Source organism: Bubalus bubalis, chromosome 2, assembly GCF_019923935.1.
Source record: "Bubalus bubalis isolate 160015118507 breed Murrah chromosome 2, NDDB_SH_1, whole genome shotgun sequence".
In the NCBI taxonomy this organism is placed as follows: Eukaryota; Metazoa; Chordata; class Mammalia; order Artiodactyla; family Bovidae; genus Bubalus; species Bubalus bubalis.
Genome location: NC_059158.1, coordinates 79454658 through 79480280, shown reverse-complemented (window position 1 = coordinate 79480280; position 25623 = coordinate 79454658). Strand labels below are relative to the sequence as shown.

General features: G+C 40.8%; 1 protein-coding gene across 9 annotated transcripts in view; it reads left to right on the top strand.

The window, feature by feature from the left end:
• Positions 1-20644, top strand: part of NOSTRIN (nitric oxide synthase trafficking) — a 64859-nt gene extending 44215 nt beyond the window's left edge. For 7 of the 9 annotated variants that reach the window (XM_045163977.1, XM_045163981.1, XM_045163979.1 and 4 more), the window contains 8 exons: positions 2738-2836; positions 2934-3059; positions 10183-10291; positions 11610-11698; positions 14813-14938; positions 15844-15958; positions 17069-17158; positions 20425-20644. In XM_045163977.1, coding sequence (XP_045019912.1) covers positions 2738-2836; positions 2934-3059; positions 10183-10291; positions 11610-11698; positions 14813-14938; positions 15844-15958; positions 17069-17158; positions 20425-20561 — 891 coding nt within the window. In that variant the 3' untranslated portion in view covers positions 20562-20644. The remainder of the gene's footprint in view (positions 1-2737; positions 2837-2933; positions 3060-10182; positions 10292-11609; positions 11699-14812; positions 14939-15843; positions 15959-17068; positions 17159-20424) is intronic. The other 2 variants (XM_045163978.1, XM_045163984.1) reach the window with 1 other exon arrangement.
• The last annotated feature ends 4979 nt before the right edge of the window (positions 20645-25623 follow it).

Genomic DNA, 25623 nt, shown 5'->3' with positions numbered 1-25623 from the left:
TTTGTTTTCCATCCTGTCCTTTGCTTGTAGTGCTAAACTATAACAGCTGATTTCCGGATCTTTTTCTATAATGTAAAGACTCTTTCTTTCTGAAGCCGGTCTCTCTTGCGGTCCAAGACATTGAGCAGAGTTTATTTTACATATTTGTTAGAGGAGGCATATAGTTTGTACCCTGTGAAGAAGCATTTACATTTACTAGGCTACTCTTCAGAGAAGGCAATGGCACCCTACTCCAGTACTCTTGCCTGGAAAATCCCATGGACAGAGGAGCCTGGTAGGCTGCAGTCCATGGGGTTGCTGGGAGTCAGACACGACTGAGCGACTTCACTTTCACTTTTCACTTAGATGCATTGAAGGAAATGGCAACCCACTCCAGTGTTCTTGCCTGGAGAATCCCAGGGACAGGGGAGCCTAGTGGGCTGCCGTCTCTGGGGTCGCACAGAGTTGGACACGACTGAAGCGACTTAGCAGCAGCAGCAGCAGCAGGCTACTCTTCTGGGTCTTTAATCCTGTATCTGGGAGACAGAGGGCACGTTCAAATGGCTGGTACTTGAGATTTTGGAGAAAGACTCAGGAGACCAACAGCAGAAACAAAAGGTATTTCATTCCCATTGACTTACAAAAATTGTGCGGATTCTGACTAGACAAGGAAGATGGCCTTGGGGAGCAGCGCTCTGGGCTTCCCAATTCAAAAGTCAAGACACTTGGCACAGGATCAAAGTTTCATGTGGTTGACATAGATGTTCACAGTTACTGCAGCCTTTTACCACTTGCATTTAATAGTAGCATTAAAATGACTGTATACTAGTAAAGTGTGGTGTGTCCAGACAGCAGAACATTATTCATCCTTAAAAGGAAGGAAATTCTGACCCAGGCTACAACAAGGATGAAAATCTTGAAGATTTTATGCTAAGTGAAATAAGCCAGACACAAAAGAACAAATATTGTATGATTCCTCTTAGATGAGACACTTAGGATAGTTTCAGATTCACAGAAGACTGCAAGTGGAATTGTGGCTGCTGGGATGATGAGGGGAAGGAGAATGGGGAGTTATTGTTTAATGGGCACAGAGTTGCAGTTTTGCAAGATGAAAAAAATTCTGGATATGGATAGTGGTAGTGGTTGCACAATGATTTGAATGGACTTAATGACACTGAACTGAACACTTGAAAGTGGTGAAAATGGTAAGCTTTATGCAACAATTACACAAATTTTTTTTAAAATTTAATGACTATATACCATAGGTGAAATAACAACAGGATATGAATGCAGCCTACATACAGGGATATAAAGGAACACTGTACTGGACAGGCCAGTGGCTCCTGCAGGTGTGCTGAGAAGCAGGATGAGAGAAGCCAGTGGCCTCTGTGATGTCCCCGCACCCCCACTCCACCTAAGGCCTTGAATACAGCCCGCCCCTCTTACTTCTTTGGTAATGTTAGCCACTGATTTGCCCACGACAGCATTCTTCCTCATGAAGGACTCTTGCTGAGTGCTCTTTACTGTGGGAAGTGGGGAGGTAGAATGGCAGGTATGAGATGAACCGGCCCAGCCTCTGGATAAAGAGGGAAAGCCCAGGCCTTGTCCTTACAGAAACAGAATGAGGCGTAATGTCTTGGACACCTGCCACCTCTGTCAAACCCACAGTTTCTGGGCACATACATACCCAGCAGCCTCCTGCAGTCCCCAACATAGCCTAGGAATCCCCAGGGTATATTCCACTTGACCCAGCCTTCTCTGAACTTCTCTATTTCCTCAAAATAAGCAGTCTGCAGCTTGGCTCCCAGTGAGTGGTAAGAGCCTGATAAATAATTTTTTCTAAAATGTTAATGGCTGACAAGCCAAATGTGACCTCCCTAATTTCATTTATTCTTCCTAGTTAAAAAAACAAACCAACTAAAACTCCAAGAGTGGAATTTTTTCATCCCACACAAAATGAGAAGGCTGTATCCCTACCTTCAAAGAGTAGTCTCTGAACCCCCAGGCCAGGAAAATGACTTGGTCAGACTTTAAGGTTCTGCTCTCATCACATAAGCTTCCTTAAGAAGAGAATTTGCATCTCATCATCATTGTCCCTGCAAAGACTAACAGAATGCCTTGTATGCGCTGCAAACAATTCTAGAAATATTTAGTGTCTGACTGCATTTCCTAAATACAGAAGGGCTTTTACTGGGCTTCATTCTTTTTCTGGAACGCACAAATAATTTCAAGAAATGATTCCTTTCTCCCCGTTCTTTGTGAACATCAGGTAACCTACGGCATCCACCTGTGTGCCTTTTGGCCTAGAAAAGACGGTGAAAGTATGAGAGTGAAATCAATCCTGCATGCGTGCGTGCTCAGTCATGTCCAGCTCTTTGCAACCCTGTGGACTGTAGCCCACCAGGCTCCTCTGTCCATGGGATTCTCCAGGCAAGAATACTGGAGTGGGTTGCCATGCCCTCCTCCAGGGGATCTTCCCGACCCAGGAATCAAACCCACATCTCCTGCATCTCTTGCATTGCCGTGGATTCTTTACCCCTGAGCCACCAGGGAAGCCGAAATTAATCCTAATGGAGGATAAATAGACAGACACCAAATCCATTCCCGTCCTGGGAACCTGCCCCCTCTGCAGTTTGGATCAAGAGGCACAAACAGGACGGCTCACTCAGACTTTCTTCAGTGTGTTAGTGCTTGGTGGTGCCTTTAGCTTTGTAAATATAACAGTGGGCTGATGTAATTTCATTTTTTATCCTTTCAGAGCATCCTGGAGCTGGAGAAGGAAAGAATTCAACTCTTATGTAATAACTTAAACCAGTACTCCCAACATATTTCTGTTTTTGGCCAAACCTTGACCACAGTGAGTAGTAGAGAATTTGCCGTCTCTGGTGTGCGTGGTAAGAACTGGCAGGAGACGTGTCTTCTGCGACCTTGTTCTGCTTTCCTTGATCTTGCAGTGCCACACGCAGATTCACTGTGCCATCAGCAAGATAGACATCGAAAAAGATATCCAGGCTCTCATGGAAGAAACCACAGTCTCATCGACAGAAAATAAATCCGAGTTCCTATTAACTGACTACTTTGTAAGTATGGATGGAAGGAGGTTTCATTCGTGGGGAACCTTAGTCTCATACTGAGGGATTCATTTTTTAAAAAATTGAGAGCAACTGTAAAAGAAACATTGTTTCATAAATTAAAATATTGACTTTTTATAGTCTGCATAAGTTTAAAAACTGTGGTTTACAGATGGGGTGATGAAAATATGTCTTCAGTATTCTCTGCCAGGGAAGAAAGTCAAAGAAGATCTTAGACTGAATCTTTTCATCTTTGAAGCAAATATTTAATTTTTTTTAATTGAAAAAATTAATTTTCATTGGAGCATAATTGATTAGCAATGTTGTGTTGGTTTCAGGTGTACAGCAAAGTGACTTAGTCATACAAATACATGTATCTATTCTTTTTCAAGTTCTTTTCCCATTTAGGTTATTACAGAGTATTGATCAGAGCTCCCTGTGAAAGACAAAGTAAATTAGCAATAGCAATGTCTGTTCAAAGCAGAAACAAAGATAGAGATGAAAGTGGGAAGGAAGATTTGATTATATGGGGAAAGTACTTTTTTCCTTCCAAACAGTGTAAGTGATCCCTGAGATGAGACAATGTACAATAAAATACATCTATTACTTTCTTGTGAAAATACCTCTGTAAGCTAACCTGTCAATAAAATAAGGGTCATTCTCCTTGAAAATTTGACTAAGGTCCTATTGAAACATAAAGAAGCAGCCACAATGGTTTATCTTTAATTGACGTGCCCATGGGAAATTTTGGTTTCTATGTCATTTGAGTGCACTAGAACTAATGACTATGTATGTTGTCTAAGAGAATGGACTGATTCTCCAACTGGGAGAATAAGATTGTCCTAATACCCTTAATATTCTTGATGCTTTTCAATTGTGCTAGAGAAGACTCTTGAGTCCCTTGGACTACAAAGAGATCAAACCAGTCAATCCTAAAGGAAATCAACCCTGAATATTCATTGGAAAGACTGAGCTGAAGCTGAAGCTCCAATACTTTGACCATCTGATGCGAAGAGTCAACTCATTGGAAAAGACCCCGAATCTTTCCCTGCTGGGAAAGATTGAGGGCAGGAGGAGAGGAGGGGGAGAATGAGATGGTTGGATAGCATCACCAATTCAATGGACATGAACTTGGGCAAACTCCAGGAGATAATGAGGGACAGAGAGGCCTGGTGTCCTGCAGTCCATGAGACAGAAAAAAGTCAGACACGACTTAGTGACTGAACAACAGCAACAATATTCTTAAAGCAAAACACCTCCAAAATCTAACTTTGTAGTCATTAGCAGTAAGTATAGACTGGGTTTTATCGAGTGCTGCAAAATTCACATGGACTAGGGTAAGACAGTGAAGAGGAACTAAAAAGCCTCTTGATGAAAGTGAAAGAGGAGAGTGAAAAAGTTGGCTTAAAGCTCAACATTCAGAAAATTAAGATCATGGCATCTGGTCCCATCACTTCATGGCAAATAGATGGAAAAAGAGTAGAAACAGTGTCAGACTTTATTTCTTTGGGCACCAAAATCACTGCTGATGGTGACTGCACCCATGAAATTAAAAGACGCTTACTCCTTGGAAGGAAAGTTATGACCAACCTAGATAGCATATTCAAAAGCAGAAACATTACTTTGCCAACAAAGGTCTGTCTAGTCAAGGCTATGGTTTTTCCAGTGGTCATGTATGGATGTGAAAGTTGGACTGTGAAGAAAGCTGAGTGCTGAAGTATTGATGCTTTTGAACTGTGGTGTGGGAGAAGATTCTTGAGGGTCCCTTGGACTGCAAGGAGATCCAACCAGTTCATTCTAAAGGAGATGAGTCCTGGGTGTTCTTTGGAAGGACTGATGTTGAAGCTGAAACTCCAATACTTTGGCCACCTCATGCGAAGAGTTGACTCATTGGAAAAGACTCTGATGCTGGGAGGGATTGGGGGCAGGAGGAGAAGGGGATGACAGAGGATAAGATGGCTGGATGGCATCACCAACTCGATGGACATGAGTTTGGGTGAACTCTGTGAGTTGGTGATGGACAGGGAGGCCTGGCATGCTGCGATTCATGGGGTCGCAAAGAGTCAGACAGGACTGAGTGACTGAACTGAACTGAGGGTAACACAGGAAAACAATCTGAGTGTAAATATTGAACGGCTGGTGATTAGTGTGAAAAATATTTATAAGTTTACTGTAAAGGCCATGTTCAAAAGATTGTATCAGTGGTTTAAATGCCACCTCTGGTATTGATTTTCTTTCTGACAAATTTTTGGAAAAGAAGAACAAATTTAAGAAAGTTAATGATGGCAGTCTACTCTATCTCAAGTTGACCCAGTAGTAATCTATCCCTGGAAATATATTCGCAAATAGTAGACATCCCCAAAGAAACCAAATGAAGTCTTGGACTGACATGGAATTCAGATTATAATTGCATTCCTCCAGCAAGAAAGGGCTGATGGTTGGACTGAGGCATCCTTGCACTTGGTAAACTCAGAGCCCACCTGCGGAGGTAACATCGGCTTGGGCCTCAGCCTCGGGCAGCTGTGTGATGGAGTGGACTGGTGGAGACTGGGGAGCCACAGGAGTTGGCTTTCAGGAGTAATTACTTACTAGCTATTTAGTCTTGGGCCTTCATTTATTTCTGAGTATCACAGGTAAAATGGGGAAAATAAAGCCAATTTAATAAAGTTGTTATAAGAATCACATGAATGAAAGGTACAAAAAAAAATTATATAGTACACAGCATATTGATATTTCTTCCAGCAATCTTGATTCCAGTTTGTGCTTCCTCCAGCCCAGCGTTTCTCATGATGTACTCTACATATAAGTTAAATAAACAGGGTGACAATATACAGCCTTCACGTACTCCTTTTGCTATTTGGAACCAGTCTGTTGTTCCATGTCCAGTTCTAACTGTTGCTTCCTGACCTGCATACAGGTTTCTCAAAACGCAGATCAGGTGGTCTGGTATTCCCATCTCTTGAAGAATTTTCCACAGTTTATTGTGATCCACACAGTCAAAGACTTTGGCATAGTTAATAAAGCAGAAATAGATGTTTTTCTGGGACTCTCTTGCTTTTTCAATGACCCAGCGGATGTTGGCCATTTGATCTCTGGTTCCTCTGCCTTTTCTAAAACCAGCCTGAACATCTGCAAGTTCACAGTTAAGGTATTGCTGAAGCCTGTCTTGGAGAATTTTGAGCATTAGTTTACTAGCATCTGAGATGAGTGCAATTGTGCGGTAGTATGAGCATTCTTTGGCATTGCCTTTCTTTGGGATTGGAATGCAAATTGACCTTTTTCCAGTCCTGTGGCCACTGCTGAGTTTTCCAAATTTGCTGGCATATTGAGTGCAGCACTTTCACAGCATCATATTATAGGATTTGAAATAGCTCAACTGGAATTCCATCACCTTCACTAGCTTTGTTCATAATGATGCTTCCTAAGGCCAACATGACTTCACATTCCAGGATGTCCAGGATATCAATAACCTCAGATATGCAGATGACACCACCCTTATGGCAGAAAGTGAAGAAGAACTAAAGAGCCTCTTGATGAAAGTGAAAGAGGAGAGTGAAAAAGTTGGCTTAGAGCTCAACATTCAAAAAACTAAGATCATGGCATCTGGTCCCATCACTTTATGGCAAATAGATGGGGAAACAGTGGAAACAGTGGTTGACTATTTTTCTGGGCTCCAAAATCACTGCAGATGGTGATTGTAGCCATGAAATTAAAAGATGCTTACTCCTTGGAAGGAAAGTTATGACCAACCTAGATAGCATATTAAAAAGCAGAGACATTACTTTGTCAACAAAGGTCCATCTATTCAAGGCTATGGTTTTTCCAGTGGTCGTGTATGTATGTGAGAGTTGGACTATAAAGAAAGCTGAGCGCAGAAGAATTGATGTTTTTGAACTGTGGTGTTGGAGAAGATTCTTGAGAGTCCCTTGGACTGCAAGGACATCCAACCAGTCCATCCTAAAGGAAATCCTGGGTGTTCATTGGAAGGACTGATGTTGAAGCTGAAATTCCAATAATTTGGCCACCTGATGCGAAGAGCTGACTCATTTGAAAAGACCCTGATGTTGGGCAAGATTGAGGGCAGGAGGAGAAGGGGACAACAGAGGATGAGATGGTTGGATGGCATCACTGACACAAGGGACATGGGTTTGGGTGGATTCCGGGAGTTGGTGATGGACAGGGAGGCCTGGCGTGCTGCGGTTCATGGGGTTGCAAATAGTTGGACATGACTGAGTGACTGAACTGAACTGAACACAGCATATAGATTAAATATTTTAATCTCATTATATTTTTATAAAGGCTATTACAGTATTCTCTTTGCTCTAAATTGTCATGCTTCCCTTTCTTCAGGACAATCTTTCTAAAGCTAATCTCTCCACCAGTATTTAGGGTCCCAGTCTTTCTCCTTCCTTTTCAGATAAGTCCTGACTCCTCCACTTCCATCTTCAGTCATCAGTTTTCCCTCTTTCTCCAAGATTTCTGTCTCCACTGCATTCATGATCAGCCACCACCCCACCAGACCTAACACCTTTTTGTTTCTGCACACAAAGGTTTTAATCATTTTAAGCTGCATATCGCTATAGGACATTTGCTCTTTGACTTGTTACTAGGCATTTACACTGTGTCCTAACACCTTTATTCTTCAGTTCTGGAAATAATGCTTATGAAAGCTCTTACATAGTTAATAGTTCTCAATCTACATGATAAAATTTCCACTTCAGCCCTCAAATCTGACCTAAACTACTTAGATAACTTTTTTCTTCCACTATATTTGCTCAAGCAACTGGTATGTTTATTTTTTATTTCACACAAATCCTCCCTCTATCCTCTGCTTGTGCCATTCCTCCTGCAAGGAGTAACTGCTGCCCTCCTTCCCCTCAACTGAAAGGTCCTGGTTAAATCAGCTAGTCTTCTTAAAGCTCTCATGCCTCTGACCTTGGTGAGTCATGCACTTCTATGAAATAGCTATAGTAACATTCACTTTCCAAGGGTAATTTTTTCTGTTAAAGTAAGTTCTTGGCTATATACTTACCAGTTGTGAGCAAGATGTCTTCTTATTAAGCAGGTCTAGAAAAGTAAACCTATCTGTGGAAAACCAAAGATTATCCTGGCTGTCTGGGGAGGCCTTACAAATAGCTGTGAAAAGAAGAGAAGTGAAAAGCAAAGGAGAAAAGGAAAGATATAAACATCTGAATGCAGAGTTCCAAAGAATAGCAAGAAGAGATAAGAAAGCCTTCTTCAGCAATCAATGCAAAGAAATAGAGGAAAACAACAGAATGGGAAAGACTAGGGATCTCTTCAAGAAAATCAGAGATACCAAGGGAACATTTCATGCAAAGATGAGCTCGATAAAGGACAGAAATGGTATGGACCTAACAGAAGCAGAAGATATTAAGAAGAGATGGCAAGAATACACAGAAGAACTGTACAAAAAGATCTTCACGACCCAGATAATCACGATGGTGTGATCACTGACCTAGAGCCAGACATCCTGGAATGTGAAGTCAAGTGGGCCTTAGAAAGCATCACTACGAACAAAGCTAGTGGAGGTGATGGAATTCCAGTTAAGCTATTCCAAATCCTGAAAGATGATGCTGTGAAAGTGCTGCACTCAATATGCCAGCAAATTTGGAAAACTCAGCAGTGGCCACAGCACTGGAAAAGGTCAATTTGCATTCCAATCCCAAAGAAAGGCAATGCCAAAGAATGCTCAAACTACCGCACAATTGCACTCATCTCAGACGCTAGTAAAGTAATGCTCAAAATTCTCCAAGCCAGGCTTCAGCAATATGTGAACCGTGAACTTCCTGATGTTCAAGCTGGTTTTAGAAAAGGCAGAGGAACCAGAGATCAAATGGCCAACATCCGCTGGGTCATCGAAAAAGCAAGAGAGTTCCAGAAAAACATCTATTTCTGCTTTATTGACTATGCCAAAGCCTTTGACTGTGTGGATCCCAATAAACTGTGGAAAATTCTGAAAGAGATGGGAATACCAGACCACCTGATCTGCCTCTTGAGAAATTTGTATGCAGGTCAGGAAGCAACAGTTAGAACTGGACATGGAACAACAGACTGGTTCCAAATAGGAAAAGGAGTTCGTCAAGGCTGTATATTGTCACCCTGTTTATTTAACTTATATGCAGAGTACATCATGAGAAACTCTGGACTGGAAGAAACACAAGCTGGAATCAAGATTGCCAGGAGAAATATCAATAACCTCATATATGCAGATGACACCACCCTTATGGCAGAAAGTGAAGAGGAACTCAAAAGCCTCTTGATGAAAGTGAAAGAGGAGAGTGAAAAAGTTGGCTTAAAGCTCAACATTCAGAAAACAAAGATCATGGCATCTGGTCCCATCACTTCATGGGAAATAGATGGGGAAACAGTGGAAACAGTGTCAGACTTTATTTTTCTGGGCTCCAAAATCACTGCAGATGGTGACTGCAGCCATGAAATTAAAAGATGCTTACTCCTTGGAAGGAAAGTTATGACCAACCTAGATAGCATATTGAAAAGCAGAGACGTTACTTTGCCAACAAAGTTTCGTCTAGTTAAGGCTATGGTTTTTCTTGTGGTCATGTATGGATGTGAGAGTTGGACTGTGAAGAAGGCTGAGCGCCGAAGAATTGATGCTTTTGAACTGTGGTGTTGCAGAAGACTCTTGAGAGTCCCTTGGACTGCAAGGAGATGCAACCAGTCCATTCTGAAGGAGATCAGCCCTGGGATTTCTTTGGAAGGAATGATGCTGAAGCTGAAACTCCAGTACTTTGGCCACCTCATGCGAAGAGTTGACTCACTGGAAAAGACTCTGATGCTGGGAGGGATTGGGGGCAGGAGGAGAAGGGGACGACAGAGGATGAGATGGCTGGATGGCATCACTGACTCGATGAACATGAGTCTGAGTGGACTCTGGGAGTTGGTGAGGGACAGGGAGGCCTGGCATGCTGCGATTCATGGGGTTGCAAAGAGTCGGACACGACTGAGCGGCTGATCTGATCTGATCTGATTATTTTTTTTCCTTCCATTAAGTTAACTTTGAATGTAGCAGTGAAAGTCTCAGTGCAACTAGGAGTAGCAACTCTTCCTTTTTTCCTCTGAAATTGTTAAACTTCCTTCTTTTTCCCTAAAGGAAGAAGATCCTAAAAATGCAATGAGTAAAGAGCGACAGACATCTTCAATAAAATCAAAACTGTTGAGACTGCAGAAAGATATTGAAAAAGCCTCGCGAGACCAAGAAGGTATGTAACTATCTCTTTGATTGGCCTGGTGAGGGAAAGTATTCTATCCTGAGGTTTCATTCAGAGTTGGGGTGCTTCTGCTTTTGCTGACTGGTGCAGGGATCATCTCATTTAAAGGACCAAATGTCAGACCTAATTGTGTGAATAAAGAAAAATTTTCTCTCAAAGGAGAGAGCAAAAAAAATTAAACATGACATTTTGGTCCATCTGTGAGATTTTTATAAGTACTATACCACCATTTCTAGAAATGTAACGTTTTCCTCTGTTCCTGAAATTGGCTGATATGAAGGACAATTAGTTTGGATTAAAACATAGTAAACCTCCTAGGTGGTTTACTTACCAGGTGGCGCTAGTCTTAAAGAACCTGCCTGCCAATGTAGGAGACCCAGGTTCGATCCCAGGGTTGGGAAGATCCCCTGGAGAAGGAAATGGCAACCCAGGCCAGTATTCTTGCCTGGGAAAGCCCAAGGACAGAGGAGCCTGGTGGGCTACAGTCCTTGGGGTCGCAGAGTCAGACAGGACTTAGCAACTAGACAACAAAACCCTCGTATGTACAAGGCTTCCATTTATTTATTTTTCCCATATTAGTTTATTATTATTCCATTGGAGGGGTGTTAACAGGTGATTTGAGTTTTCTTTTAAATTAATTTTGTACTGAAGTATTATTGCTACACAGCACTATCTTAGTTCTAGGTACACAAGTTAATGATTCAACACTTCTATACTTTACAGAATGATCACCACTTGTTTGTTTTTTTTTAAACCAACTCCTGAATGATGTGAAAATCGTTCAAATTAAATCCTATGCTTAGAGGTTAGGTATGTTAGAACATGAAGAAGCTCTAAAGTGCTACAGATAATGAAAACAATTTCATACTTGGGATTCTGATATGTGGAGCTTGTTTTTTGTGGACCAGAGAACACTATTGCAATGTAATACTTGATAGGAAATCCAAGAGAGCAAAATGTTTAGAAATGTAAATACCAGCAGAGGAGAGCTTAAGATCATGGTAAAATGTTAGGGAACTGCCACAGAATGGATCTACAAGAAGGACTCAAAAGCTCATCTTGAGTTTTTCATCTTGAACAACAATCAAGACTCCTTAAGCACCAGCATTTCTCTAATATCATTAAATGAAGGTACAGGTCACCCATTCAGTAAAATTTAGCAACAACTACATACACACACAGCTCCAGCCATTTGGGAAATGCTCCAGGAATGAGTTCTGGGCTCTGGCTCCCTCTGAGTGTAACCACCTTTAACACCTGCCCCTCCAAGACTGAGCAATGGTGACTGGCAGTATGATTTCACTTGCAGGCTTGGAACGAATGCTGAGAGCCTACTCCAGCCACTCCTCCTTCTCAGACTCAGAGAGCGAAAAAAGCACAGCAGCCTTAATGGATGAGGTAAATATTTGCAGAGCGCAGTTTGGTAGATTTAATGATGAAGGAGCTATTTGGGGAACGCCTGTGTTCTGGCCCATTTGACCTCTGTTTGCCTTTCCTTTCTCATGACACAGAACAGTCTAGTCAGAGCTTGTACGGTCAGCTCCTTGACAAGTGGTTTGAGGAATCTGGAAAAATCCAGCTACTTAGAGATGTTTGCTTTAGTGACCTCCCAGGGGGGAAAAAATGTGCCTAAAATAAAAATCTTCCCCCTGCCCCCAGCATAGAACAACTCAGTCAAGGTCTAAAAATCATGTGTACGCTACCTCAGTTAACAGATGTGACTGAAAACAAATGCAGGGTCTGCTTTCAGAGAGGCCTGCATCTGGATCTAGCTCGGCCAGTTACAGAAACCTGGGACAGGTTTCGTTTTCTCATCTTGGAAGTGGGGATGTTGGTACTTAGCTCAAAGGGGTTTTGTGAGGTTGAAGCAGTATTTAGAAAATGCTAGCATAGTGCACAGCTGCTGCTGCTGCTAAGTCGCGTCAGTCGTGTCTGACTCTGTGCGACCCCACAGACGGCAGCCCACTAGGCTCCTCTGTCCCTGGGATGCTCCAGGCAAGAACACTGGAGTGGGTTGCCATTGCCTTCTCCATAGTGCACAGAGGAGAGCTGAAATCCTGGTAATTATTATAGAGATGCTGTTTTCCATTTATCCCTGAGCCAACATCAGGGTCTTTTAAGAATAATAGGAGAAAGGAGAGATGTGGATGTACAGAAGGAAGATGGCTGTTTAGGGTGTGAGAGCTTCCAGGGAAACAAGGAAAAAAACTTCAGAGGCCAAGGTCATTTTGAGGGGAGAGGAGGTGCCGTCAGTGGAGGTAGGGGGACGTAATTTTTGCCGAAAGGCTGGACTGCAGCAGCACCCAGACATCTGTTGCAATTGATGGGCAGCGCGACCCCTTCAGAGGAACCCACGTTATAAAAAAGTTAGCAAAGGCCCATGAATTTTATACAGGAATAAAAACAAACAAGTACTGTGACCTATGTGTGGCAAGGTACACAATTTCTGTTATGATTGGAGAGAAAGCTGATTGGGGTTAATTTGAGAAGAATTCAGGAAGAGATTAAACTTTTAGCAATGTTTTGAAGGATCCAGGAAGCTGGGCCAGTTTTCCTTTCCTTGCACGTAGCCTATCTAACACTCTTGTAAAAAGTATGTACCTAATAAATTCTGTCCGAAGAACAATTTCAATAGTCCTTTGGTAAAATAGACAGATGCAGCCAGGTATTGTTTATCTGTTTTTTAGCAGCAGCTTCCTTTAGTGGAGGTGCTCTTTCAGGAATAAACCTGACACTTCGTGAAAAGACAGGCCTGAATTCTGTTCACTTGGGAACAGAGGTCTAACATCCTTGCAGTGACATATGGCTACAATTTTTATAAAATTATAAAACAGACTGAAAGACATTTTCTGTGACAACATAAAATGTTTGGTTAACTAATTCAGTGTAAATGATATTTACCAAAAGGAAATCATATGAAGCATTTTATGATGGCATTAATTTATAAGTTTTATTTCTTTGGGTTCTTGCATAGCATTTTGTCATTGATACAGAATTTGTATTAGGATCTTCTGGGCACCCAACTGGCCTGATTCACACAGTGGAGGATGCAAGATGGGAGATGATCTAACCCCTGAATTTATGGTGTTTAGGATCTAGCGATGACGCAAAAAGGGTCTTCAAATAGTGGATGCCAAATATCTGTGTCAGAGATTATACACCCCCACATCTGGTGGAGGGAAACTATTAACTGTAATGGTTATAGATTGATTTTGTCTTAAGCAGGGGAGGTTTCTTGCAGGGGAATCTCTATTTCCTATTTCATTGGCTTTTGGTCCAGTGCCATATTTGAAACAAGAATGTTGGCAAGCCATACTCTGAGAAATTGTTGCAGAAACTGGAAGTGTTTGGGGGCAGATATTGTCTTTGGTTACCAGAAGGAACACACCACAGAACACAGAGACTTGCTGTTGATGTTCTCAAGTGCAGACTGGATCTAAGGCTAGAAGCTATGGAGGAGCTTTTGATTTCATCTTAGGTGAGCCTGCCCACTGTGCAGTGAATTGTTCCCAGGACTAGAGCCCTTCCCCATCGATTGGAGGTGTTTGGTCCATGGCTGTGATTCCCTGACAGTGACGTTAGGATTATGAATCCCAGGCTGCAGACTTCCCTGGCAGTCCAGTGGTTAAGACACCTCGCTTCCACTGCAGGTGGCACAGGTTTGATCCTTGGTCGGGGAATCAAGATCCTGCATTCTGAGTGGCACAGCCAAAAAGTAGAAAGAAAAAAAAGGAATCCCCAGGCTGGAGATGTGGAGGAGGGAGAGGCAATGGTGAGGAGAATGTTGAATAGCAGACTCTTTCCAGTATTTAGATTCTGTGCTTTGATTTACCTTGACTGAACACAACTTGACAGAGAAGTCAATATAAAGTTTCTAGTTCAAGGTCAAATTGAAAACAGGAGAGACTAATAGCTTTAGTTTCACTCTTTATTTTTATATTCAAATAGCCCAGAATATTGTTTCTAGTTTTCAGAAGTGTTGCTGCAAACTTTCCAGGTAATATAAGACCTCACCTCTTCAAGAAATAATAACACCACCAACAAAAACCCTGCCACATATCATTTTAGTTTGATTCTGTTGACAAGAGTCAATTCTCTTCTTTATGTTAAGTGCCCATGGCTCCATTGCCTTTCTTCAAAGCCCCCTGAAAGCCTGCCTTCTGCAATCAGCACTTACTATTCTCTTTTCCCCATTCCTCAGCAGAAAGTTAACTAAAGCTCGTTGTCACAAAATGCTGAGTAATATATCTATCAAGCTTTCTGGTTTACCTTATTTACAAGGGTCCAGAATAAGATGCACTCAACAACTAAGGCTTTCTTTAGACTTCTTAAAGGGTCTACTGTTTTTCTCTCTTCAGCATTTTCTGCAAATGAATTGCACATGAGTTGAATGTGTCCTTTCTGAACCTCTTTGTCATTTTGGAAGTTATCCTGATGTCCCTTTATCCACCCACAATGGTTGTACCTCCTTCTCTAGAAATTTAGTCATATGGTCAAATGCTGTTTCCACAGAATAGCTTGAAACTAGACCTTCTGCAAGCAAACTCCTATAAACTGTCATCTGTGTTAGCAGACCTTGAGCAAAGACCTCAACCCAACCATCCCTGTAGTAACTCCATCTTCAAGTGGAAAGAAAAGGTAAACATTTAAGAGGCTGGTTATAATTTCTTGACTGGCTTTGTTGGGTAGAATGATTCAAAGAAGCATCAGGGCAAAAAAGCTGTTATGAATTATATATGCCAATTATAAATGCTCAAATCTCCAAATTGCACAATTTTAAGATAAATTTAATTATTTTTTGAGTACAGTAACAAAGACTAAACACAAATGAACAAATTCTTTGTATTCATAGGTGAATTAATGAGTTTAAAATACTTTGGGTTCCTTCTTCCTTCTCATTTTCTAACTTTATCCTTTGAACGTGCTCTTATAGTAAAATTTCTATTACAGACCTAAATTGTAAGAATTTGTGATAAGCAGTAGTCTCATCCATTTAACATAGTACATGATGTTGATAATGTGTGAGCACAATTAAAAGGTTCACACACATGTATTAATGCTTTCCCAGTGTTTCACTCTAGGCGTTGATGAGCATGTGAGTATACACGGTTAGCTGTTTTCCATTTGCTACCAGAAGAGGGAGCTGTAACTGCCTTGTGATGAAGGGACAGTTTTCTTTCTGAGCCTTGAGCTCTAAAGGGGTCTCAGTCATTTACACAGTCATGATTATTTCACTTGCATCAAAACCAATTAATTTGTAGAAGGAATGGTGTAAATGTTATTATTTGGCTTAAGGCTGCAGGTCAGAAATGCAAACACAGGCTGTAAAATATAGTAATGTCTAATTCTGAAAATATTAAGGTTTCAGTAACAAAACCTCACTATAGTAGGATTTAGAAATGTATTGAATGATTTCTTTACATCCTTCTCCCAATAATTAAAAAACAGATTCCTGAGGAAAACAGTTGCAGAAGAGTTACTTTTCTCAAATACTTTTGTTGATAGCACTGTTAAAAATATATTTTTCCCCCCTATTCAAACAGCAGCAGACACATAGTTCTGTAAAAATATCTCGGCCTGTTCTGACGAAGAGATTAGAGAATGTTGTGAACAGGGCATCTTCTGATGGGCAGAGAATTCCAAGTCCTTCGTCTACAGGTAATCTCATGCCCAGAATAATTCGAGGCTGGGTCCTATCACTAAAGCACGTTGCCAAAATTATATTTTATTTTCAGAACCACACTGATATAAATTGGCTCAAGGAAATTAACATTTCAATCAGGACTGATTAATTTATTAGAATGTGTAGCTTTCTGTGCAAATGTCATCCAAAAGGTGGGAAGGACTCAAGAACAATGCAGGTGGGGGAGGTGGGGGAAGAATTCTCTAATGTTTTAGGGAAGGCACCCCCAGCCCCAGCATCCATGTTATTCAGACAGCCTGCAATTTGTTGTCCACACGCTCACCCTGGAAACGCTGTGAGGAGCTCTGCAGCCCTGTCTCCACAGCCTCCTCCAAACTGCCAAGGAAACCCCGTCCTCTGTGTGAGAAACATCGCCATCCCAAAGCCCACCGGCTTTGTTCAGTCACTTGACTTTGGTCATTTATCCATCTACCTCCACTGCCTTTTACCTTTCAAACCCCCCCACCCCTCCCCCCAACGCACATCCATACAAGCACGTTTCATTATCCTTTATTTTTCAACTATAGTATTACCATAACCTCGACTCTCTAGGTTCTTGATTAGAACTTGGCAAAAAAGAGTTTCAGTCAAACCCAGGACATTGTAGTCCACCTGTACATCAAAGACCCATGGTTGCACAGTTTGAGAAACAGTTCCCTAAGTACCTGGGGATAATGGTAGGCAGCTCCTGCTCCAATATATTCCTGATGGGAAAAACAAGTGTGGGTTTTCCAAGACACAAATACAACATCGGTCAACACAGATTGACCGATGTGAAATTCACATGGAAAACAATTTAAAAATGTCATCATTATTATTACTACGACAACTTTTGTCTCTAGACTTATTTTCTATATTATAGTTTTTGAGTATATAATACACATAATTCATTCTTATAGTACCTACATCAGAAATGGTTACTGAATCAAAGAATGAGCATTATGTACAATGATAAACTTTCCTTCGGGGAAGATTTCAATATATTCAAGCTCTGCACTATGTGGTGAACACTAGGCCACTTTCGCACCGTGTTCTTCTTGCCTACTGACCCGGCGTTAGTCACTAAAACTCGATCCAACTTTCAGCCTCCGGTGTGACCCAGCTCGGCAATGGTCTTTGCAAGGCCTTATATCCTTTTCAGGCCAGGCAAGATGATGAACTGGACTTGGAAAAAGGTAAGAATCATTCTCAAATAGTTGACTTGCCTTCTCACGTGAAATCTTTAACTTGACTATAACCTTTGTCTTAGCTTTTAAAATTAGTACCATGTTAAGTCAGTTCAGGTTTATAATCACCCTTCTTAGAAGATAGAAAGATAAGCACACCATAAAGCAAGCTCATAATAAAAACAGCTGACATCTATGCAGTATTTACCAGGTGCCAGACATTGCTGCAAACACACTGTCCAATTTAATATTCATAAAAACCTTTTGAGGTAGGTATTATTATTTATGCCTGTTTTATGAGTGAGGAGACTGAGACACAGAAATGTGAAGTACTTCGGCTAAAGTCACTGGCAGTCGAGGCTCAGGATTTGAACTTGGAAACCAAGTCACACTGTTAATCACAGTGGTTACTTGGGTAGAATATCAGTAATGGACAGTTATCAGAGAGGCAGCCCCACCTTTTTCCTTTTTAGAAGCTACACATACTGGAGTGTGATGTCACTTCCTCTCATAGCTTAATCTAAATGCCAGTTCTAGAACCTGGGTCAGAGGACTCCCAGCTTAATATTTCTCCTACTTCTCTCTCAAAAAGGGGTTTACAACTAATCAAAGGAATCAGATCCCCTTCTCCATGTCACAGATTTTTGTTTAATATCAGAAGATATTATGTAAGGACAACCTCAGATATGCAGATGATAACACTCTAATGGCAGAAATCAAAGAGGAACTATAGAACCTCTTGATGAGGGTGAAGGAGGAGAGTGAAAAAGCTGGCTTAAAACTCAATATTAAAAAAACTAAGATCACGGCATTCAGTCCCATCACTTTATGGCAAATAGAAGGGGTAAAGGTGGAAGCAGTGACAGATTTCCTCTAAAATCACTGTGAATGGTGACTGCAGCCATGAAATTAGAAGACAATTGCTTCTTGACAGGAAAGCTAGACAGTGTGTTAAAAAGCAAAGACATCACTTTTCTGACAGTGTTCCATATAGTCAAGGCTATGGTCTTCCCAGTAATCATGTATGGATATGAGAGCTGGACAATAAAGAAGGCAGAGAACCAAAGAATTGATGCTTTCAAATTGTGGCGCTGGAGAAGACTCTTGAGAGTCGCTTGGAGAGCAAGGAGATCAAACCAGTCAATCTTAAAGGAAATCAACCCTGAATACTCTTGGGAAGGACTGATGCTAAAGCTGAAGCTTCAAAACTTTGACCACCTGATGCGAACAGCTGACTCTTTGGAAAAGACCCTGATGCTGGGAAAGATTGAAGGCAGAAGGATAAGAGGGTGGCAGAAAATGAGGTGGTTGGATGGCATCACCGAGTCATTGGACATGAACTTAGGCGAGCTCCGGGAGATAGTGAGGGTCAGAGAAGCCTGGCATGCTGCCATCCATATAGGGCCACGAAGACTCAGACACAACTTGGTGACTGAACAACAAGGGGTTGTGAAAACCTCAAGATTATTAAAAGAGAAAAGGTTACCACCTCAACTTTCATGTCCAGTTAGCAACCACGTTCGAATGTTAAGCTAAGGCAGAGACCTGGAGATGAAAATGTTAGTGAGAAAGAATTGTGTCATGGGAGAAAACTTATATTCCATGACCAGGACACAGCACCCAGAAGCAACAGAAAGTCAAAATGGATTTAACAGGTAAACAACAGGGACACCACCACATATTTGCTATTGGTTCATGGGCACTTCCTTTTCAGTTTGCCAGAGTTCTCCACACAGTTACTTTTCCTTGTAGCTCAGAAATAAGTAAAGACAAGAAAAAAGGAAATAGAAAGTAGACCCCACTCCTGCTTTCATCTGAAATCAGTTGCCTTTAATTTAAAAGTTTTAGGTGTTATAGAAGTCACTTTGTTATTCATCACGCCATCCTAAGGCTACTTGTATCAGTAAGTGACTAAATGAAATGCAGTATTCCCACTTTCCATATGAGTTAAAACACATATCCCAGATGCCACCTAGAACCCAGGATCCTGAGTTTGAGTTACATAGTTAACACCTTAAATTGATCATCTTGTTTGTCTTTGGTTTTCTGTTGGTTGCAAAGCCTACTTATACATTATATCCCAAGTGGGTTCTTTAAATGGAATGACATGTTGGTGTCTTAGGGAAGCTGAAGATAAAATTTTAAATTATTTGTTTGTTTGTTTGTTTTACATGTTTACTTTGTGACCATACCATGAGGCACGTAGGATCTTTGTTCCCCAACAAGGGATCAAACCCGTGCCACTTATATGGAACCGTGGAGTCTTAATTACTGGATGGTCAGGGTAGTCCATAAATTATGTTTGAATTCCAGTAGTGGACTGTGTCAATCTATTGACCTGAGAGAACACATTAGACAGAGTTTCTAGACTGAGGATGGTCTCTTGCAGAAAAAAATAGTGATGTAACTAAGGAAAGATAGAAGGGGGGTCGACAGTCTCCTTTGCCTTGGAAAGAAAATTACTGGGGAGAAAAGTGAAAGAAAAAAAAAAAACTGAAAATGACTTTGTGATGATGCTAAAGATCAGGTAGCTCTTGGATCCTGAAGGAAGGGGATGTTTCCACTTTGATGTACAGGAAGCAGCCAGAGAGAAAGGACTCTCTCACAAGATGGGGACTAGTGTTTTTATCTTGTTTTTTAATAGAGAATTAGAGAAGAGCCATGTGTTTCCTAGGAATTCCATTTACTTCAATCATTGCTTTAAAGGAGTAATGTCTTCAAATTGATATTTTATTCAAATTATCTGAATTGTTGAACAAGGGGTTATATTATTGTGCAAAGCTGTAGGTTGGAACTTCGGGCTATGAAGCTGGCACATACAGTGGAGAGAAGCTGCTTTGATCTAAAGAAAATCCTGGTAGCCAAGACATACTCTTAATAGTCAGCATACCAAACTATGGTGCCCACCAACATGAGGAACCCTTAAAGCACAGACACCAAGGAAGAGTTTGGTGACAACCCATGAGTTCTATCCAAAGGGAACCAGGCAGCCCAAGGACATAGGATCCAAAGTGATTTTGTTTCTAATCAAACTACTCTATGGCACAACTCAGTTGTCCATTACCTAACTTTTTAATATTCTCTGCATTCTGCCTGCTTCGAGCAGAGGTGGTCAATAAGTTTTGCTTCGTCTGAATCACCTGCAGAAAAGTGATGCTACCAAGTAACTCCTTGAAAGCAGAATCTCCTTAAAAACTATCTTAACTGATCAAACTCGGGAAGGTATTAATCGCAGGAACTCACTTGTCTAACTAAACATATGTGTGTTTTCACAGGCGACATCGTGACGATACACAAGAAGAAAGATGAAGGATGGTGGTTTGGCTCTTTAAAGGGAAAAAAGGGTCATTTTCCTGCTGCTTATGTGGAGGAGCTTCCTTCAAATGCCGGGGACACAGCTTCACAAGCATGAGCGAAATTCTGAAGGCATCATCTTACACACTATTAATTATACAATGTGATGCAAATAAAGGGAAATGCTGTCGCTTTCACAAATTTATCTTCCTAACTGGGTTCCATGATGCAGGCATGATGCAGATGTGCCCATGATGCAGGTATATCATGGCATTTTGTACTCTTCTTAGTTCTTTGAAACAGAGTCAGAAGATGGAAGGTAAAGGGAGGTGAAAAAGATATACCATGGTTCCTAGAGTTTTCTAAGAGACTCTAGAAATAACCCAAAACAGCCCCTCTCACAGGGAGAAAAGGCTGAGTGCAGAGCAGTTTAGCCTGAAGTCAAATAGTTTTCTGGTGGCGCAACAGAGATTAGGATGCAGATGTCCTTTTCCTCAAGTCTTGGGTGGCAATAGCCACAGTAGGCCCACAAGGGGTTAAGCAGGGCCAGAGAGATGGGGAAGAATACATATCAAGTCCAAGAAGACCTCAGCAGAGAGACAGACACAAGTTAAGGACAGCAGAATAAAGGATCATGAGCCAAGGTGGATAGTCAGCGTGGTTGGAAGAGAGGTTGGTAGACAAGAGGACTCTATGCCAGGCAGAGGACCTCAGGGTAGAAAGGAGTTCCATCCTGAGCCAGTGACCTTCTGAGTTAGTGAAAAAAGTAAAGTCGCTCAGTCATGTCTGACTCTTTGCAACCCCATGGACTGTAGCCTACCAGGCTCCTCCCATAGGATTTTCCAGGCAAGAGTACTGGAGTGGGTTGCCATTTCCTTCTCCAGAGGCTCTTCCCCACCCACGGATCAAACCCGGGTCTCCTGCATTGTAGGCAGACGCTTTACCGTCTGAGCCACTAGGGAAGTCTTAGCATGAGGTCAAGTGTGAGTCAGAGATGGCTGGAGATCTGAGAATAAGAGCAAGGCTGATAGAAAAGGGTTAGGAAGGAGACAGTGCCTGAAATTTCGTGCCTCCCTGCCTGGTTGGAAACTTCATACACCAATTCAGAAACTAGGAATTCTGTACTTTCCTTCCAGGTCGTGATGCAAGGAATATCCTAAGCACCTTCTTAGTGACAGACACTTAAATGCTAATGAGTCTCTAGTTTGGAAGCTAAGTTCTAAAAACCAGAATTTACTGTCCAAATGGAAAATTTAGAGAGATTTCTGCCACTTCCTCAAATGCCCTACAATGGGAAAAGGTGGAGAATGAGAGAGAACAGGCCCCCAAACTTTCCCCAAGGGGAAAATTTTAGAATGGAGGGGAGTGATACAGCAGCATCTCAGAAACTGGCCTACATCAGCCTGGAGATCACACACTCCACTGAATGGAAGGTCAAGATATTGCAAGAACATCTAGGCAGATTTACTTTTGTGCCAAATAGTCTGGCATTAAAGGAGTGATTAAAATCCATTCTATTACTCTCTTGCTCCCTACTTCTTTTTTTAACTTGTCAAGTTTTATACTGTGAAAAAGGAAATTTTCAAATATATTTTATTTTAAATAAGGTACATATATTTTTTATACTCTGCCCATTAGACTCCTAAAGCAGGATATAACTAACCAAGATATTTATAGATACAGATATCAGACCAGAAGGAGCTCAAGTAACACTTGTTATGTGAGACTTAACTTACAGCCCAGAAGAACAGATCAGAAGTTTTAAAGTCATCTTTAATGGCGTATTAATGAAGGCTTTCCACATGTAGAAAGTTGGCTGAATAATAGGCCATTAAGACTATGAACAGAGATTTTGAATTTATATTTCCTTTTCATCTGACTTCTTTCCATTAAGCCTCGATGGATAAAAGAAATTGTGTAGCAATTGACTGCAGCCTACATGCAATCATTTGTGTAAAGTGATGATAATGATGATTGGGCCCTGAAACTCTTTGGAAGTAATTTTCAAAGAGGCCCCTTTCTTCCTAAAGCAGTTTTATTTTGTAAAGACATAAATAGTTTTCCTGGTTTAAAATGTTGCTGCAAATTCTTTTTTTTGCATCTGCAATATGTAATTTTTAAACTTCAAAGAAACACTATAGTATTAAACTAGATAAAAATACAAATATTTTTGGGTATAATAGACTGGGATATCATCTTAGAAGGGCAAGAATTTTCTGGCAGGACAGGTGCGGATGGTACTACTTAGATTTAGGTAAAAATTAAGTGCATATTGGGAACATTAATGATGTCCCCAAGTCTTCCAAAGAGAATAAAACAACTTTTTTAATATTAAGACTTCTAAACTCTTAATTTGGCTTTCGTAATTATACTCCACTAGGCAGTTTTCTTAGGTCAGGAATTTTCTAGCAACATTAGCAACCTGAAATATAGGCAGTTGAGGTCTGAGTCAGATTTTCACTAAAAATATCAAAGACATTACTCTATTTTATCTTCTTTCTGGTACAGCAAATTCTGACTATCCATTATCCTGTCATGTCAACCAGAAAGATTAATTTCACTTTTCTGCATTTCAATTACTCATAATAATTAATATTCATAATGAGTATTATCATCCATTCTGATTCATAAGAAAGTAAAATAATATTCAGTTTGGGTTACAGTAAGTTTTATTGTACAGTATTATAAGGTTTTAACTGATTAGTAATTTGAGCATAATATAACTTTGTTCCAGCTTCCAAGAAAAAGCCCCTCCTCCCCCAGAGTCTTTATGGCCTCAGTGGCAATCAGCCAAATTTGGAAAGAGAATCAGAATAGCGACACATCCCATTGTCTGTGGCAATATTAGTAGGAAGAATGTCTAACTCAGGAAAGATGGGCTTGAGGGTAGGGGATCAACAGAAGGGATTTTGAAGGGTAAAGAGGAATTACTATTCACTGATCTGTTGCTTCAATACTAGAAAGACAGTAAATCCTTTTCCTCAAAGAGCCCTCAGTCTGTCTTCTGAAAGGGAAACAGACCAATACACTGTGATAAATGTGTGTGTGTATGTGTGTGTGTATGTGCTGGTCACTCATTCGTATCCAACTCTTTGCGACCCCATGGATATACAGTCCATGGAATTCTCCAGGCCCGAATACTGGAGTGGGTAGCCTTTCCCTTCTCCAAGGGATCTTCCCAACCCAGGGATGAAACCCAAGTCTCCCACACTGCAGGCGGATTCTTTACCAGCTGAGCTACAAGGGAAGCCTGAGCTGAACGCTATGGGCAGATCAAATGGTGCTGCAGATAAAATGTAACCTCTGGAAAGTACACATTTATAAAAGTGATTCCAGGGTTTCCTTAGTGGCTCAGCAGTAAAGAATCTGCCTGCCAATGCAGGAGACACAGGTTTGACCCTTGATCTGGGAAGATCCCACATGCCATGGGGCAACTAAGCCCATGGGCCACAACTATCGAGCCTGTGCTCTGGAGCCTGGGAACCATACTACTGAGCCCACACGCCTCAACTACTGAAGCCTGAGCGCTCTAGAATCTGTGCTGCATAACAAGAGAAGCCACCACAATGGGAAGCCCACACATCACAGCTAGAGAGTAGCCCCTGCTCACCGCAACTAGGGAAAGCCCATGCAGCTACGAAGACTCAGCACAGCCAAAAATAAATAAAATTATTATTTTAAAAAATCGATTACACACGAGGCCACAAAGTAATGCTCTAGAAATTGTGTGACGACAATGTAAGAAATCATTAAGAAAAGAGTAAGGGAAAAAACCCTATGTGTTCGGAGAACACATGTGTTATGTGTCCCTGCACACATACAAGCACACATGTGCAGACACACACACTTCTAAATAACACATGGTCAAAGAATAGATCTTAGTGGAAAATTTTAACTGTTAGAAATAAAAAATAAGAAAGTTACTACGTACTAAAACCTATAGTTTCAGGAAAGCAACTTAAAGTACCACAGGATAAAGGATAAAATTAATCAATTAAGCATCCTGATTATGAATTTATAAAAACATCAGAAACAACCTAAAGCAAATAAATGAAAAGAAAGATCAGAAATTAATGACATATAAAACAAGAGGTTGAATAAAGCTTCATTGGTTCTTTGAAAGGGTTAATCAACAGAGCAAACCTCTGGCAAAATTAAGAAAATCATGAAAGTGAAAGTGTTAGTCGCTCAGTCAAGTCTGACTCTTTGCAGCCCCTTGGACTGTAGCTTGCCAGGTTCCTGAATACCATGGAATTCTCCAGGCAAGAACACTGGAGTGGATGGCTGCTCCCTTCTCCAGGGGATCTTCCTGACCCAGGGATCAAACCCAGGTCTCCTGCATTGCAGGCAGATTTTTTACCATCTGAGCCACCAGGGAAGCACAAGAAAGGCATAAATAAAGCAGCATTATTTCTAAGAAAAAAGGAGACACACTACAGATGCAGTAGATATCAAAAACCAAAATTATATATTATTAACAACTTCACACCAATTAATTTGCAAAAAAAGTCAGCAAGGGACAAATTTCTCAAAAGAGTATGCCTTATCAAAACTCAGGAAGAAACAGAATAATTAAGTAATTCAATAACTATTAAAAAATTAACAAGCATTTTTCTAAAAGCATCTTCCTACAAGAAAACACAGGCTCAAGAGAGTTTTATATGTGTGTTCAAAAGCCATAAGCCCTTATTCAAACTTGTTCAGGAAACAGAAAATAAAGGAACACATCTCAACTATTTTCAAGGGCCTGGGACCTAGGATAACCATGATACCAATATCAGATGATGTTAATACACAAAGGAAAATTATAAGCCAATCTAATTCATGGTTCTAGAAGTAAAAATTTAAAGCAAATTTCACAAAACTGAATCTACCATTATTAAAAATAAAACTAAACAGATTGCACGCCATGACTAAGATTTATTCCAGGAAGGCAAGTTTAATTCAACTTTTTTTTAAAGCCTATTAATATAAATCACCATATTAACAGCTACGAGATGAAAATCCATACAGATACAGAAAAACACAATAAAATGCAACAAACATTTATGATAATTACTTTTAATTAACTGAAAATAGAAGAAAACTTCCTTGGCCTGCTCAACAAAAAAGAAAAGGCAAGCTTGGGAAATTACACATAGTGCAGTTTGGTTGGAGAAAAGATTTAAGCTCAAAAAGAT